This window comes from Oryctolagus cuniculus, chromosome 14 (assembly GCF_051225735.1).
Source record: "Oryctolagus cuniculus isolate XC-2025 breed Fujian yellow rabbit chromosome 14, ASM5122573v1, whole genome shotgun sequence".
In the NCBI taxonomy this organism is placed as follows: Eukaryota; Metazoa; Chordata; class Mammalia; order Lagomorpha; family Leporidae; genus Oryctolagus; species Oryctolagus cuniculus.
In genome coordinates, this window is record NC_142880.1 from 58,661,905 (window position 1) to 58,679,946 (window position 18,042).

Below are 18,042 nucleotides of genomic sequence, written 5' to 3' on the forward strand. Positions count from 1 at the left end.
CGCTGGTTCTAGTCCCGGCTGCTCCTCTTCTGATCCAGCTACCTGCTATGGCCTGGGAAAGCAGCAGAAAATGGCCCAGGTGCTTGGGCCCCTGCACCCATGTGGGAGACCTGGAAGAAGCTCCTGGCTTCAGATCGGCCCAGCTCCAGCTGTTGAGGCTATTTGGGGAGTGAACCAGCGGACTGAAGACCTTTCTCTCTGTTTCCCTCTCTCACTGTCTATAACTCTACCTCTCAAATAAATAAATAAAAAAAAAAAAAAGAATGCTCTATTAATTGCACACAGCCGTGATTTGCTGGAGACAGAGAAGTATTTTCTTACCATTATAAACATATAGAAAACAGAAAATACAGTAGCCTCTCCCTTATTTGTGACATTGCTTTCCATAGTTTCAGCTACCATAGTCAACCATGGTCCAAAAATATTAAATGGAACATTCCAGAAATATATAATAATTTGTACATGTTGAACTGTGCACCATTTTAGCAAAGTCTCCTGCCATCTCCTGCCTAGGATGTGAATCATCCCTTTGTCAGCAAATCCATGCTGTATTGCTACTCACTCAGCAGATACTTAATAGCTCTTTTGGTTGTCAGACTGACTGTCAAGTTATCACAGTGCTGATGTTCAAGTAACACAAAGCACAAAGTAGGGATGCTAGCTACTTGGATATGCCAAGAGATGACAGTGTTTAAGTGAAAAGGTGAAAGTTTTTGACTTAAACAAAAAAATTATGTATTGAGGCTGCAAAGATCCAAAGTTACTGCTGTTGCATTCTCAATGTGCCTAATTTATAAATAAACTTAAATTTAAGATTTATACATTTATAGATATCTGTAGGAAAAAACTTACTATATGAGTACAGGGTTCAGTATTATGGGCATCATGGAACACCTATGGATTAATGGGGGGAATGTTGTACTCAGGATAAAATAGAGAAATTAAAATCAAGCTCTGAGTAACTATATTTTATTAAAACTATATTCAAATAAGTAAGATATTTATAAATTTAAGAAAACCCACTTGCTATCTTCAACAAATGCCTTCCTACAATTCAAGTCTTGGAAAAATAACAGAAAAAAGAAGACATATGTTGCTATTTTACACTTTTAAATAAATTAGCAAGATGGCTTTATGCCAAATATAAGCACTATATATAAAATCCTAAAAAGACAAAGTATAAAATAGTTTTACCAGTTTGCACAATCAAGCAAAAAACTCAACATGTCAAGCCAAAATTTTGAAGACTGGCTTAGGCTTAAACTGAAGCACACTTAGTCCTGCCAAAAACTTCTGAACCAGACAACGGGTAAAAATTAACATTTCCATAATACTTACAGCAAGCTGTTTGGGGAGGTTTTCTGCAATTCGGCTTAATAATGTCTTTGAAGGTTTTTCTGAGCAAAGCAAAACAAGGTTGACATTTCTATCTCCTCGGAGAAGTAATCCTTTTGCCAATACTCCCACTCGCAAAACTCCTTTCAAAGCTCTGCGGTGAAATCAAATTATATGATGACATTTCTCAATTTCAATCAAGATATTCTCTAAACACACAATAATCAATGAAATTTTATACTATTAAAATTTTCATCAACTACAGTACAAAACATCCAGTATCTTTAGAACTATGCTTCAACTAGAGAAGCAATATGGATTTTTTTAAAAAAATCAAGACTTAAGTTCTCACAGGGACAAATGCGAACAAAGGATGTTAACATTGCTGTTACCTATTTCACAAGTTAGAATAATTAGGGCCATGTTTAATGTAAAACAAAAATATTTCTAAATGGTAAAGGAAAAATGAAAAAATAACATGTAATACAAATTTGTTAATGTAAACCTTACTAAAGCTTGGGATTTTTTTTTTTTTAATGGTCAGTGCTTTAAGAGATAGTTATCAGGGCCAGTGCTGTGGCACAGCGCCTTGATACTGGCTCCCATATCAGAGTACCACTGAGTCTCAGTTATTCCACTTCCGATCCAGCTCTATGCTAATGCACCCGAGAAAGCAGCAGAAGATGGCTTGGGTCCCTGTTGCACATGTGGACCTGGATGGAGTTCCAAGCTCTTGGCTTCAGCCTGGCCCACCCCAGGCCATTGTGGCCATTTGGGGAGTGATCTAGCATACGGAAAACTTTTATTTCTGTCTCTCACTCTGTTTCTGTTGCTTTGCCTTTCAAATAAATAAATATATTTTTTTCTTTAAAGACAGTTATTAGAACTAACATTGAATATGGGACAAATGCAACAAATAAAAACAAAAATAGCAGCTGACTGCAAAATATAAAATAAATTAACATATACAAAATAAACAAATTAAATGAGTAAAACTGTAAGATTAGAGATTATGTGTGTTGGTGGTAGAACCATAGATTGGTCATTTTAGAAAAAGTATCTAAAAACATTAAATATATAACCCAAGTATATTTAAGGAATGTAGACTCACATCAGAGAGCAGTCAGCCTTTTGATCTTTATTTCAAATATAAGGAATCCATGTAAGGAAAACCCAAAAACATACAAAAGTCAAATAACTTGAGGAACACACCTGTCTTTACCTCCCTCTTTCTTATCATCTCCCTCCTTGTTCTTGCTCTTTTCATGTTCAGACAAACTGTCTGAAACAAGTTTTAAAGCGCGTTCAGTGATAGAAACAATTTTTTGAACTGCCTGTAACTCTTCCTCAGTTGGATAAATGGTTGCATGCTTCGTCATCACATAACGGTCATCAGATGAGTCAGGACGACGTAAAGGCTACAGAAAAAAGTGATTTCATTTAAAAAATGAATAATACACATTTGTCATATAATATTGTTTTCAATATTATAACATTGATTTCAATAATAAGAATTTATGCAAAATGTCCATTTAAAACTACTGTCTCCTTTTTCCATTTCAGTAAAAATCAAAATACAAATTATGAAAATTTATGCCAGACTTTACATGGTTGGATATATATATGCCTTGCCTCAAAACAGGAACAATTATAACACAAATAGCCTAAAGCTATGAAAATGCTTCTTATTGAACCTTAAAAACCAGTGATTCTGAAATTTACTTTCTTTCTGTTTTGTTTTTTTGCAGGCAGAGTTAGACAGTGAGACAGAGAGACAGAGAGAAAGGTCTTCCTTCCGTTGGTTCACCCCCCAAATGGCCGCTACGGCCGGTGTGCTGCGCCAATCCAAAGCCAGGAGCCAGGCGCTTCCTCCTGGTCTCCCAGGCAGGTACAGGCACCCAAGCACTTGGGCCATCCTCCACTGCCTTCCCTGGCCACAGCAGAGAGCTGGACTGGAAGAGGAGCAACCGAGACAGAATCTGGCGCCCCAACCGGGACTAGAACCTGGGGTGCCGGCACTGCAGGCGGAAGTTTAGCCTAGTGAGCCGCGGTGCCGGCCAAAATTTACTTTCAATAATTCAGGTTTTACTGTCAAGATTCTGTGCAGGGGTTGGCGCATAGTAAGTTAGGCCTCTACCTGCAGTGTCGGCATCCCATATGGGTGCCGGTTCAAGTCCCAGCTGCTCCACTTCCAATCCAGCTCCCTGCTAATGTGCCTGAGAAAGGAGTAGAAGATAGTCCAAGTGCTTGGGCTCTGGCACCCATAAGACCTGGAAGAAGCTCCTAGCTTTGGATCAGCTCAGCTCAGCTCCAGCCACTGTGGCCATCTGGAGAGTGATCCAGAGGATTGAAATCCTCCCTCTCTCTGCCTCTGTGTACTCTGCCTCTCAAATAAATAAAATAAATCTTAAATAAATAAAATAAAAAAGACTGTGCAATGATAAAAGTTTCTTACAACCCTTTTATTCGGCTCCCATAGCAAACACAATCTGAAGATGTAGATCTTTTCTATAATCTTCCTAACAAATCAACTCTGGTATCTATCTTGAACCAGTCGTTAGGCCCCTTTCACTTAATTTAGAAGTAGTAGGTTTTAGACAGTCAGGACATTAAGAGATAGAAAAGATTCTAAACTACTATTAATAGGAAGTAAGAATAAACACAAATGCAAAGCAGCTGCCTTCAAAATTAGTTGTAAATTCAAAGGAACAACAAAATCTCTAATAGGAAAGGAACTGGCAGAAGCTCTGCTTCCATTTAGCTTATAATAAAAATAAAAAAAGATTCCTGGAAATTCCATGAGGTCCTTATCTAAAGACATTGGACTTGAGAATCTAATAAAAGAAAGAAAAATGCTAAATCAGTTCAACAATTTATATCAAGATTATGAGATAACATTTTAAGTCTAAAATTAGCCCCTCTTAAATCAGTCTTAAACTTCCAGCCCTTTTATAAACAAAGTAGACACTCACCGCAGGCCCCTGTGGTTGAGGCGGCATGCCTGGCCGCACTCCCAGAAGGCCTAAGGGGCCTGGAGGACCATGTGGATAGCCTCCGTCAGGCATTCGGCGGCGATCATCCCAATGGTGTTGTTCTTCCTCCATTCTTCTCCAGTACATGTCCTCTTCATAACGTCTAATACAGAAAGAATGAAGAGTAAGAGGGAACAGATTTGCCTCAATAGTGACACAAAACGCGATGAAAAAACCCCACCCAAACCAACACTTTTGTTCTTCCCCACAATATGTGGTTTCATTTATTTGATTTCATGAAGTAAATGGAAATGAAAGCAAAAAAAAAAAAAAAAAAAAAGCCAAACAAAATGTCAAAGCCCGAGAACAAAGCAGAAGGAAAAGGTTTAAGAAATCTCAGCGTTCCTTCCAAACCAATAAGATATATACCCAAAGTGCACATAGGACATTTAGGAATTTTCTTCATGTTCTCAAAAAAACAAGTATTCCCCTCCCCCCCTTGGAATAGAGAACTTTCCTCATTTATGATAAAAAGTTATTTCTTCAAAAAAAAAAAAAAAAAGATTATTTATTTATTTATTTGAAAGTCAGAGTTACACAGAGATCTCCCATCTGCTGGTTCACTCCCCAGAGGCTGCAATGGCCTGGCCAAAGCAGGAGCCAGGAGCTTCTTCCAGGTCTCCCAAATCCCAAGTGGATGGCAGAATGCCAGGAACCCAAGTACTTCTGTCATTAACAGGGGGGTGAATCAGAAGTCAAGCAGCCAGGACTTGAATGGGTTCATATGGCATGCTGCCATTACAGGCAGCAGGTTAACTCATTGGGCTACAACGACAGCCCAACAAAAGGTATTTTTCTGTTGTGAGGAAAACTAAAAGTACAAGTCAGTGATAAACAGCAAATTACGGCCTCACTGCTGGAGACATTTAGAAGGCGATGAGAACTATGATAGAGCAAAAAACCTTGTGTTCTGGCAAGAGGAAACAATTGTTGCCATATGGCAGGGGCGGGGAGCTACTGGTCCAGGGGACTCAAAATCATTTACTCTGGCTCAGCCAAGGAACACAGGTGAGACTTGAAACTAAATAAACTTATAAGGACCAGTGCTGTGGCATAGTGAGTAAAGATGCTGCCTTCAGTGCCAGCATTCTAGATGGACACCAATTCGAGTGCCAGTTGCTTGACTTCCGATCAGCTCTCTGCTATGGCCTAGGAAAGCAGTAGAAGATGGCCCAAGTCCTTGGGTGCTGCACATGTGTGGGAGACCCAGAAGAAGCTCCTGGCTTCAAATTGGCACAGCTCCAGCTCTTGTAGCTCTCTGGGGAGCGAACCAGCAGATAGGATTCTCTGCCTCTGCCTCTCTGTAACTCTGCCTTTCAAATAAATAAATAAATCTTTAAAAAATAATAAACATATAGCAGAATAATTTTAAGTTGGTAATTCTGTATGGTCTGCAAAGGATGTTGTAAATATCCAAATGGCTCCTGGAAAGAAAAGATTGCCCACCCCTGCCATAAGGGAATACAGGCTCAATTGCCTCCTGGTCATTGATTATTATTAAAAAAAAAAAAAAAATACTATGTATATCAAATAAAACATTCATAGTTCAACTTACACGTGGGTAGTAAGTGTGTAGCCTCTGCTTCACTTAACAATAGTTTAAAGCTTCTGGAAAAACGCACTTAATCTAGTTCTGAATCGTTTAATACTGCTCAAGATATTTAAGTTAAATAAACACTGAGGTCTTTATTAATTCATGCTCAGTACCCAACAGTTCCTGGCACATAGTAGATGCTTAATACTTGATGTATGAGTCAAAAAGGAAGCAACTATATAATCCAGGTACATAGAATTCCCAATGCCACAGAAACTTCATGAAGAACAAGAATGGTACATAAGTACATAAAAATAAAAACAGAAGAGCAAAACTATTTAAAGGTAACATAATTACAGGTTAATAACTGTAATAACTGTGTAAAAATCAGTAACAGGTGTAAAATAAAAACCAAGCAATTTATCACAGAAAAAAATATAGGACAAGAGCTGGAGTCGTGGCACAGCAGGTTAAGCTGCTACCTGCAATGCTGGCATCCCATATGAACACCAGTTCAAGTCCTGGCCCAAGTCTTTGGGCCATTGTACCTATGTGGGAGACCCCAAGGGAGTTCCAGGCTCCTGGTTTTGGCCTGGCCCTGCCTCAGCTATTGTAGCCATCTGGGTTTTGCAGTTCATCTGGGAAGTCAACTAATGAATGGAAGATCTTTCTCTGTAACTATACCAAATAAATAAACAAATATTTTTTTAAAAAAAGAATTTATGTCTAGAATCCATTAAATCTTAATGTTCTAGGAAAGTTCTCTCTCTGAGAACCATATGCTCTATTTTCCTTGAGTTAAACTGAGAAACTTATTTATAATACTAACCTATTTCTTCATAAATTTTATGTATGTAAGATAACATGTACCACATAAATTCCTAATATCAAATGCAGGAATGGCCAATAACTTAAATCTAGATTGCTCTGAATGAGAGTCACTTACGCATAATAGCTCAGACACGCTGAACCACTTACTACTATGCTAGCACAAGAAGATACTGCACCTCATTTCCATCCTCCAGCGCTCCTCCTCTTCTCGTCTTCGCCAATACTCCTCCTTCTGCATTTGCTTTCTCATTTTCTCTTCTTGAATCTTTCTTGCTCGAATACTGGGCTTCACTTCTACTTGCAAATCTGGATTTACTTTTTTCTGTTAATATAGACAAGACACTTAATATAATAGCAGCAGCTTCTAACAATCTACATGTATTTTTAAGCAAACAGTCCATAGACTTTCCCACTATAGAGGCTCTTAGAGTAAATTTCCTATAGAGTAACAGGATATTTAAAGAAATCATAGAGATTCAAGATACACTGATAAAAATCCTTAATTACTCAAGGTCGAAATGACATCCTACTATGGATAAAATACATGACTCAGTTACTATTAAAAACTTTTGACAGGGTCCTACACTGTTGTGTAACTGGTAAAGCTGCTGCCTTCAGTGCCTGCACCCCATATGGGCGCTGGTTCGAGAACTGGCTGCTCCACTTCCGATCCAGCTTGCTGTTATGGTCTGGGAAAACAGTAGAAGATGGTCCAAGTTCTTGATCCCCTGCACCTGCCTGGAAGACCCAGAAGAAACTCCTGTCTCTTGGCTTCGGACTGGCGCAGCTCCAGTGGTTGCGGCCAGCTGGGGAGTGAACCAGCGGACGGAAGACCTCTCTTTCTCTCTCTGCCTCTCTTCTCTCTGTGTAACTTTGACTTTTAAGTAAACAAAAATTGCCAGTAACTCTCCTTGTATTTATTTTCATTTTACTTGAAAGGCAGAGAGAGAGACAAAGAAATGAAGACAGATGTTCCAACTGCTGGTTTGCTTCTGAAATGCCTACAATAACCAATGCTGAGCCAGGCTGACGCCAGGAGAAATGAAATCGATCCAGGTTTCACAAGTGGGTGGCAGGGACCCAAGTACTTAAGCCATCCTCTGCTGCCTCTCAGGCAAATAAGCAGGAAGTTGAGTTGGAAGCAGAGGTGGGAACGGATTACAGGAACTCTGACATGGGATGCAGGCCGCCCAAGCAGAGGATTAACCTGCTGCACCACAATATCAGCCCAAAAATGTTTGTGTGTGTGTGTGTGTGTGTGTGTAAAATAAATGCCCCTGAATTGACTGTTTTGTTCACAACTCCTGTATTAAAAAAAAAAACAAAACATGAATCAAGTACGTTAGTTTAAACCAGTAAAGATTTAAATGCAGCATATTTATTTTTTAAAATTTATTCCTTTTATTTGAAAGGCAGAGAGATGAGAGACCAGTCAGATAATCAATCACCTGCTAGTTCACTCCCAAAATATCTACAACAGCCAGGACCAGGCCAGCTGAAGCCAGGAACCTGGAACTCAATTAAGGTATCCCACATGGATGCAGGGACCCAAATACGTGAGCCATCAACTAATGTCTCCCAGTGTGTTCAAGCAGAAATGCTGGTTAGTAAGAGGAGGTAGAACTTGAATCAGGTACTCTGATATGCAATGTGGGAATCCCAAGCAGTGTATTAACAACTACACCAAATGACTGCCCCTTAAGATTTATCTTAACACCCAAAGGTAGACAAATGAGAGGGCTTTTCTTCCATATGTAAATGTATCTCAAAATTTTAGTGAGTACTCTACCAAGATAAAGGAGGTAGGTGGAGACCTGGCATTTTTTTTTAAGAGATTCTATTATTGTGTCAAGCAATTATTTTTCACATGACTGATTCAAGCAGTATTTGTTTATTTTGCCACCTAGTATAACTAAGAATATGCTTACTCAGGTATTGATTTTATATCTGAATCTCTGACATGAAATCATCATTTCAGAACAGGAATTCATGGACTCAGAAAGCTGTGTTCAAATGCTTCCTTCTGCATATAAATTGTCCCGAGGTTTTTTTTTTTTTTTTAAAGTAAAAAAATAAAATAGAAGATAATAGTTGACATTTTACTTACTTTATATTGAAGTCTGTGTCTTCGTCCTTTTAAATGCATCTCCTTAGCATTGGGGTCGTTAAAACTGCATTCGCATAATTTACAATGGAACCTAATTACTTTTCCTTCATCATTTCGTACCTTGGTGGAGGAAAAAAGAATCATCAGCATGAATGTTATAGTTAATTTCATTCATGAACAAACTCAGATTCTTTGATAAAATGATGAACAATTAAAATTTGAAGAAGAAAAAAAAAGATGACAATGCAAAAAAATATTTTAAAAGGATAAAAACTGGACTAAAACTTGGAATTTTTAGTTCTAGCATGCAACATGTGTTAGCATATATTTGCTTTTGACAGAGTTAGGCAGTGAGAGAGAGAGAGAGACAGAGAAAGGTCTTCCTTCTGTTGGTTCACTCCCCAAATGGCCGCTACGTCAGGAGCTATGCCGATCTGAAGCCAGGAGCCAGGTGCTTCCTCCTGGTCTCCTATGCATGTGCAGGGGCCCAAGCACTTGGGCCATCCTCCACTGCCTTCCCGGGCCACAGCAGAGAGCTGGACTGGAAAAGGAGCAACTGGGACTAGAACCTGGCGCCCATATGGGATGCCGGCAACACAGGCGGAGGATTAACCAAGTGAGCCATGGTGCTGGCCCCATATATTTGTTTTTGTAATTACCTTACATTTTAATGCTGCTCTAAAACATCTAAATGTAAAGTATTTATATGTACTAGATACCGTAAATTCTTTGACAATTAATTGAATACCTGGCTTTTGGCTAGGTACTCTTCCTGCAGTTGGAGATAAATATAATTAAAAGCATTATTTTGGTATATAAATTTCTCAAATCTCAAGATTTTATAAGTACAGTTTTATACAAAGTTTTTCCAACTGAATGATCAGGAGAACAAATAAACTAGTATGTTAGTATGGGGTTTATGACTAATACCAGATTCAAACTCTGCAAGTATTAAAACTGGCTATATATGCAGGGATGGTGAAAACTGAAAAAAAAAAACCACCGTTAAATTTAGGATTATTTAACCAAAATCATCAGAAATTGGGGGGAGGGGGACTAAGTTTTTTTTTTTTTAATTTTTTTAAAAGAATTTATATATTCATTTAAAAGGCAGAATGACAGAGAGGTCTTCAAATGACCACAATAGTGGAAGCTGGGCCAGGTCAAAGCCAGGAGTTTCTTCCAGTGACAGGTGCCCAAACACTTGAGCCATCTTCCTCTGCTTTCCCAAGCACAATAACAGGGAGCTGGACAGAAGTGGAGCAGCTGGGACTTAAATGTGTACCCATGTGGGATGCCAACATCAAGGGTGGCATCTTAACCCACTAAGCCACAATGCTAAACCCCTTTTGAATATCTTTTTTTTAGATGATCAATATAACTTTAAGTTAGATTTGTCTGTGAACTACTCAAATAGAAAAAGAATGAAAGATTTACCAAAAACCCTCTATTTCTGAAGTACTATGCTAGACAACTTTATTTCACCTAATCCTCACAACTCAGAAAACCTATACATGATTTACAATAAATGGTAGTGTTCTACCACTGTACAGTCTTCTGGGTAAAAGCAGTTATTTATTTAGTATTTATTCAATCCTCTCTGATACACCTTCACTCCTCTGTTTTACTGAGTTTACTTGTAAAATAGAAATAGTTTTCTATTCACTGGAGAAACCAAATAAACAGGACCTGTTAAATCAATAACCTTAATTTTGGTAAGTGACTGTTCAAAAGGAGATATGTTATCCTTTTCCATCAACATTTTTGCTGCTCATAATTTTTAAGCTTTTTATTTTTTGTCATAGTTGAAGGGTATATTAAAAGCCTTGCAGTGTTAACAGGGAAAAGGAAGGTGTGTGCTATGGTGAAGCAGGTAAAGTTGCCACCTGCAGTGCTAGCATCTTAGACAGGTGCTGGTTTGAGTCCTGGCTGTCCCACTTTCAATCCAGCTCTCTGCTATGGCCTGGGAGAGAAGATGGTCCAAGTGCTTAGGCCCTTGCACCCACATGGGAGACACGGAAGAACCTCCTGGCTACTGGCTTTGGATCAGCCCAGCTTCAGCCGTTGTGGCTATCTGGGGAGTTAACCTGATGGATGACTTCTCTCTCTCCCTCCCAAATAAATAAATCTTAAAAAAACAACAGTAACAACAACAACAACAAAAACAAACAGGGAAAAGAATGCAAAAGCTAACAACTGAAAAAATGATGTCACCTAGGGCATTTTTTTTTAATAACAAGAGATTCCACTGATATTCCTTCATAACTAAATATAAAATAACTGAATGTAATTTAACATGTGAAACATGCTTGCCATCAAGTGCCCAACTTCCCTTTTTTAATTCCCCAGCAACAGCACTCTCAAATCCTTACCTCCTCCACATAATCATGGCCCACTGGTTGGACGTCACTCTGTAAAGCTGCCAGAGATGCAGGTGTGACCGGCTCTGACACCGTGTCTGACTTTACTTCTGCAATTTGCACAGAAGAAGTGACAGGGGCACTTTTAACACATTCTGTTCCTTTTAAGTCTTCTGCTTTGTTTCCCGTTGACTGCAGCTTATTACCACCTAAAAAGCATCAAAGAATTAGTTACCTTATTTTTGTATTAGTGATAAACCTGATAAAATGAAAATGTCAGATTAAGGTCTTTTCCACCAATATTTAAACTCCTGATATATAAAAGATAAGAAATGTAAAGAACTACATAAGTTACTTGACTTTTATCGTGCTAATAAAGAGTCATTTTTGAAATGTTTCTCTTCTTCATCTCCCAATACTTCTGCCCACCTTCATCCTCCTTTGTTTTCATTACATCAGGTATCTAAAAGTGAACAGCAAGTACCTGAATGGGTAAGGACTAGGCCTAACTCAGATTTGTATCCCTAGTTCCTTGCCAAACAATTAAACTTATAAATATCATGTATTCCTTTAAAAAATAGTTCTATTAGTTTTCATTGAAAATTCAGTTCAAATAGTTTTCCACTAAAGGAAATGGAATCCTTCAAGTTTTATTACTGTCTATATCCTTCATTGTATCATTTACCAAAATCAGACAAACTTATACCAAGAATTATTTACCAAATGTTTTTATTGTTGTTGCTCTGATCTGAAAATATGAATATCGTGGGTGCAGGGGCCCAAGGACTTGGGCCATCTTTCACTGTTTTCCCAGGCCATAACAGCGAGCTGGATCGGAAGTGGAGCAGCCAGTTCTCGAACCGGTGCCCATACAGGATGCCGGCACTACAGGCGGCAGCTTTATCTGTTATGCCACAGCTCTGGCCCCGAAACCTTACATTTTAACTAATAGATTACTACATAACTATTAATTTTTCTGCTTTATTATTTTTCTTTCAAAAAACACACTTAAGTATCTACAACATGCTGGTAATATTAAGAATAAGATTATAGTTGCCCTTAATTGCCTACAATTGTAGTCAAGATTTACAAATAATCACAACACAATGTGGTAATCACTCTGTGATAAGAATGAACTAATTATTATGGGACTGAAGAGGCAAGAAGCTGCAACCCTTTAAGCTGATCTACTTAGGAAAAGTTTCACAAGGGGTATGACATTTATACTGGGCTTTGAAAGGTAAGTAGGAGCCAGTGCTGTGGGGTAGCTGATAAAGCCTCTGCCTAGAGTGCCAGCATCCCATATGGGCGCCGGTTCTAGTCCCAGCTGTTCCACATCCAATGCAGCTCTCTGCTATGGCCTGAGGAAGCAGAAGATGGCCCAACTCTTTGGGCCCCTGCATCCACATAGGAGACCCAAAGAAACTCCCAGCTCCTGGCTTCGGATTGGCTCAACTCCAGCCATTGTGAACATTTTGGGAGTGAACCAGCGGATGGAAGAATGGAAGACCTTTCTCTCTGTCTCTCCCTCTCTCTGTAACTACTTCTCAAAAATCTTAAAAAAAAAAAAAAAAAAACCTTTTAAATTTCACATCAAACATCAGAATGATTGAGACCACCAAGTGAGATAAGAGTCAACATCAGAATCTTCAGAAGACTATAATGTAGCAAACATGCACGCAGGAGAAAGGAGAACAAATAACAGCACATGACAAAGGGGTGGGTATACCTATAATCCAGAGAACGAAATATCTTATGTCTTAAGGTACAGCAGTCAATTGTGTTTAGCGTTAGGGGCCAACAGGATGAACCAGCCATCAGATTTAACAATTAGTTCTTTGGTGACTCCTGAAAGCAGTTTCAGAAAAGGGGGGGAGTGGAAACACTGGAACAGACTGAGGACTGGATAGGAAGTAGAGAAAGAAAAAAATCAGGCTAACAGCTTAAGAAGATTTACAGAAACAGGTCTGTGTGTATGCATTTAATGACTAGGGGAGACAGGTATATTTGAACAGCTAAAGGGAAGTAGAGGACTTTAAAACAAAAAGGAAGAAAAGAAAAGCAAGCAGATACATGAAGGAACTGGTCCCAAAGAAGGGAGGAAACAGGTTCAAGAGCATGAACAGAAGGATCATTTCAGCAACAGAGGAGAAATACAACTTTGACAGTCAGTGGGAATATGGAGAATCTTCAGTACTTGCCAACAAAGTTTATTTTGGGTGTAGATGTTTTCTTTGCAGCCATATTTGTAGGCACTGCTGATACTTTAGTGCTGGATGTGTTGTTAAGAGATGTGTTTCCTGTAGTAGTAAGACCTTTCACTGAAGAAGTTGCAATTGATGAAGTATTCACAGTACAATTGTTTGCTGCAATACTTGAAGGAGAGGCAGTCGGTTTTGAAGCAGATACAGCTGTTGAAGAAGTAGCTTGGCTAACAACGTTTGGCTCTGTTGATGGAATTGGTTTACCAAGTTTTGTATGTAATTTAACCACCTACAAAGCAAAACCACATTTGTCAGGAAACTCAAAGTATAATAAAGTTTGTTTGTTTGAATGACATTATAAAATGAAAATCTAAACTATATTTTTCTGCCATATTTTTTCTGTTTTTGGAAACCAAACTCATTACATTAAAGATAATCTCTGAGAAGCACATAAGGATACCTACCACATCTACTACTAGGTAAGGAAACAGGGAAAGAAAGTGACTTGGTCACATGCATACCAATCCATAATGAAGCAAGATAAGAGGAGGAAAATAACCAAATGCTAACTTCCAATTAATGAAGTAAGTGATTCTGTTCAATTTAAAAAAGAAAGGTCTCCAATCTTTTCCTTTTTAAGAAATGACTATTTGAGGTGACCTTATGTAAGAGGGCACTTCAAAAGGTTCACAAAAAAAATGGAATTAACATTGGTGCAAAAATTTGAAATCTATGCAGTTTTTTCATAATATGCATTTTTCACAGACTTTCTGAAGACACTGTGTATGCATGAATTTCAAAAATAATTTTTCACCAAGAGTGCCTATTAATTTCATTTTCCATGAACTTTTTAAAGTATCCACTTACATAAGCATGTAATAAGGCTTATAAAGCAAAATTTGAAGCCACCTTCACATAAATCCCCATTGAAAAAATAAAAAGAAAATAAGAGTATGACATAAGGTTGTGTGGGGAAAAAAAACACCTACTTTCTGATGCTTAGCACCACGAATGTGGGCAGCATATGCATCTGCTCCTGTACAAGACACATCACAGAGCTCACAACGTAGCTGATTTTGAGTCCCACGAGTAGAGTTGTTGCTGCTGCTGGTATTTTGTGAGGCTTTCAATGCGGCTTCTTTTTTTTTATGTTTCTGTCCTTCTAAATGTTCTTTATAAGTCTGTTTCAGACGAAAAGGACAAATTTTGCTTCATTAATTTTCTAAGTTATTAAAATCATTTAATTCTCAAACCTCTAATGCTCATTTTAAAATGAGAACTAAACAAATTTTTAAAACAGCTGAATAGGAGTATGTGGAATTCCTTATATAGATGATCTATCTCTACTGCTATATACATTATTTATCAAGAAAATGCTTTGGGTTACAAAGTATTTTGATTCACAGCTATAATATCAGGCAACTGCTTTCAGTTTTAAAAGTATGTATTTTTTTGTTGTTGATGTTATTTACCTATATTGTTGAACAGATTATTAACAATGATCATTCCACAAAGAAATTATCTAACCATAGGATTAAGGGGTGAAAAGTGTACCTAACACAACTGAAACATTAGAAGAAAAAATAAAGTTAACATATGACAACAATATCCTTTATGTACAGCTATGTTTGTTTATAAAACCTGCCTAACTCAGAATGCATTTTGACGCAGGATCTGTGTTAGAATTCATCAAACCCTGAAAAAAGCTTATTTAAAATGCCGAAGAGCCCAAACTGGATACATTTGCAAGGAAAACCAATGTAAGGGTAATGTTAACCAACAAAATAGCTTAATTATATATCAAACATCATCTTGCATGCAGATGATGGAGGGAGGCAGTTAATTAAAATAATAGGTGGTTAATAAAAACAGTTGGGCAGTTTTACTTTTTTGAATGGCAATAATGGTTCCTATTTCCCACCTCATTTTTCAAATGTTTTAAGAAAAAAATAATTACCAAAAAATTATATATTCATCATAGATTTCAGAGCTAGATGAGACTTCAGAGTACTCTAATTTTTAAGAGAACCCTTTCCATAAATGAAATCTTAGGCAAAAGTACAGAGAATTGTTGTTTTGGGGAAAAAATAAGAGAAACCTAAGACCTAGTCATTTGATTCTCTTATCTGCAGTGGCCTGATGTGGCTCCACAAAGCAATTTGAGTCATTTATTTGGGACAAGTTCCTGTTACTGCATGAGAAAACAAAAGCCCAAAGAAGTTAGGCATTTAACTGCCCAAGGTCACATGGTTAGTGGCCCAGACAATTACTACTTTGGTATCTGAATCTGAACTGACTTAGTTTCCCTTACGTCCATACTAAGATTCTTATATCTCAGTGACAGTTTTCTCTAAGGTTCTTTAACTCCTTGGGGGTAATGTCTCTGATGTGCAGAAAGAAGTACCCCTCATTTGTTCTTGTGTAATCACCTAGTTCCTTGTCTCCAATCAATGGTCAGCTTCATATTTACTCTTTCTATATGCCGTTATTAATCTATCATGTTCTTTTCCTTTATAGGGAACCTACACAGTCAATAAATCTCTTATATCTGCTGCCAATCACATCATCCACTCAGTCACAGTCACAGAGTAGAAATACTCCCCTCCAATACGAAAACCAACATCCTTGTTCTCTTTCATGTTTACTCTGGATCCCTGCAAACATTCTCTAACTCGTCCTTACCAACCATGTAACCACAATAAAAACATTTCTTCTTATATTACCAGGGAGAAGGAGAGTTTTATCTATTTACCCACATATATTTAAATGTTCCCTAAATTTGGTATAACTCAGAGAATGCCAGAAATTGACAACACACCTCAAATTTAACATTGAAAATAGAACTAATCCAGTAAATTACAAAGAATGGACACAGGTAGATCAGAGGTGGGAGATGGACAGAACTTGAAGAAACCACCAGAAAGTCAAAATTTGATCTTTGCTTTTTGAATAATACATCTTATCTGCCAAGCTGCTTACTAAACTTTTATATAAAGTCAGAGTAAAAACAAGTTAAGATTGAGAAGGGATTTAGACTCAGGAAACAAACCATAAGAATAATAAAGGTCTTATAATTCTTCATTACTTGTTATTTTTGAAAAAGACCCTGACATCTTTCTTCTTCCCAAAGTTCCCATTGTCTTCATGGATGACTACAGAAATAAGTAACATTCCATAAAGCATATACAAAAGTCAATCTCACTAAAAACAGAAACCTGAAAACGACACATTATTGGTAATCAATTAAGAATTCTGTAAAAGGCTTTACATAGTAAGTTATGGATGCTAATGGGAAAAAAATCATAAAAATTAATTTTACCCTCAAAGCCTAATTAATTCAACATAAAACTTTTAGGTTTAGAGAGTAAAGTAGCCTTCCTGAAAAAAGCTATTTGTCCATTTCTTATTTCTGTTCCTAAATATTTCTATAGTTTCACCTACCCAAATACAATCCTCATGTCTCAATAAAAACAACTCTTAAAAAAATGACTATTTCGTGAACAAGACTTATCCACTGCTATCTGTGGAGGACTGATTACCAAAATGTGCATATGCTCTAGTCTCTTAAATAAAATGGCATAGTAACTGCAAATATCCTATCCACGTCCTCATATGCAGGTTAAATCATCTCCAGATTACTTTTAATACCCAATACAATGTAACTGCTTGCATAAATAGTTGAACGGCATTATTTAGGGAATATTGATAAGGAAAAGGTCTGTACATGTTTAGTACAGACATCTATTTTTCAAATATTTTTGATCTGCCACTGGACTGAATCTGCAGATAGGGAACCTATGGATACAAAGCTAACTGTATGTATGCATTAGCTAGAAGAAAATATAAACTTTGCAGGCACAAGAGAGAGAATTATCAACCATACTTAACTGTCAAAGATAATTGAGACTGCATTGTAAAATACGTAACAGAAGTACCTGTGGTCCAGCACAGCTGATCTTACAAACATCACAATAGTGAATCTGGGGTGGTTTCGGAGGCTGTTTTGGTTTCAGTTGTTTATTTTGGAATGGTGCTTTTTTAGTAAAGGTGGTCCCTGTCCAGGCAGCTGTTGCAGCAGCAGCAGCAGCTGCTGCCGCCGCCTGCTTCTGTTGCTGCTGCTGCTGTTGGTAGTAGGAAGATGCAGCTGAATACACTGCTGCTTCATAACCTGAATAAGATGTACCTTACAAATAAAACCAAAGATCAAGTTATATAATTATAAAAGGACAAGTGAAACTTAAGTTATTAATTTAATTCAATAAATCCTGTCTGTAAGGATAGTATCTACATATACATATTTAAAAATATATCTTACAGAACCCAGAAAATATATTCTTTCGAACTATGTTATTCACTAAGTACTGACTCAATACATGCCAAGTATTATGGAGGTATAAAGAAAGTGTAAGATTTAGTCTCTACCTTTAAGAGGCTTAAAGTTCAACTGAAAGAACATATTAAGACTGTTGGACAAATTTATGAGGTTACAAAATCTATTACTATTTCCCTAAATAAAAACCCTGCAAACATAATTTTAAGAAGTGTTGGATCTGGAGCCAGCACTGTGGCATAGCAGGTAAAGCCACTGCCTGTGATACCAGCATCTCATATGGCTGACGGTTCACAAGTCCCAGCTGCT

The 18,042-nt window shown here is 37.6% G+C and overlaps 1 protein-coding gene across 5 annotated transcripts in view; it reads right to left on the reverse strand.

Annotated features, from left to right (window-relative positions):
• ZFR (zinc finger RNA binding protein) overlaps positions 1 to 18,042 on the reverse strand; it is an 83,741-nt gene that overhangs the window by 21,003 nt on the left and 44,696 nt on the right. For all 5 annotated transcript variants that reach the window (XR_011381989.2, XR_011381988.2, XM_002714107.6 and 2 more), the window contains 9 exons: positions 17,339 to 17,586; positions 14,393 to 14,584; positions 13,401 to 13,692; positions 11,212 to 11,408; positions 8,840 to 8,959; positions 6,909 to 7,054; positions 4,308 to 4,470; positions 2,548 to 2,753; positions 1,339 to 1,489 (listed from right to left, as the gene is read on the reverse strand). Coding sequence is in view for 3 of the 5 variants with exons in the window: in XM_002714107.6 (XP_002714153.1) it covers positions 1,339 to 1,489; positions 2,548 to 2,753; positions 4,308 to 4,470; positions 6,909 to 7,054; positions 8,840 to 8,959; positions 11,212 to 11,408; positions 13,401 to 13,692; positions 14,393 to 14,584; positions 17,339 to 17,586 (1,715 nt within the window). In the remaining 2 variants the exon portion in view is untranslated. The remainder of the gene's footprint in view (positions 1 to 1,338; positions 1,490 to 2,547; positions 2,754 to 4,307; positions 4,471 to 6,908; positions 7,055 to 8,839; positions 8,960 to 11,211; positions 11,409 to 13,400; positions 13,693 to 14,392; positions 14,585 to 17,338; positions 17,587 to 18,042) is intronic.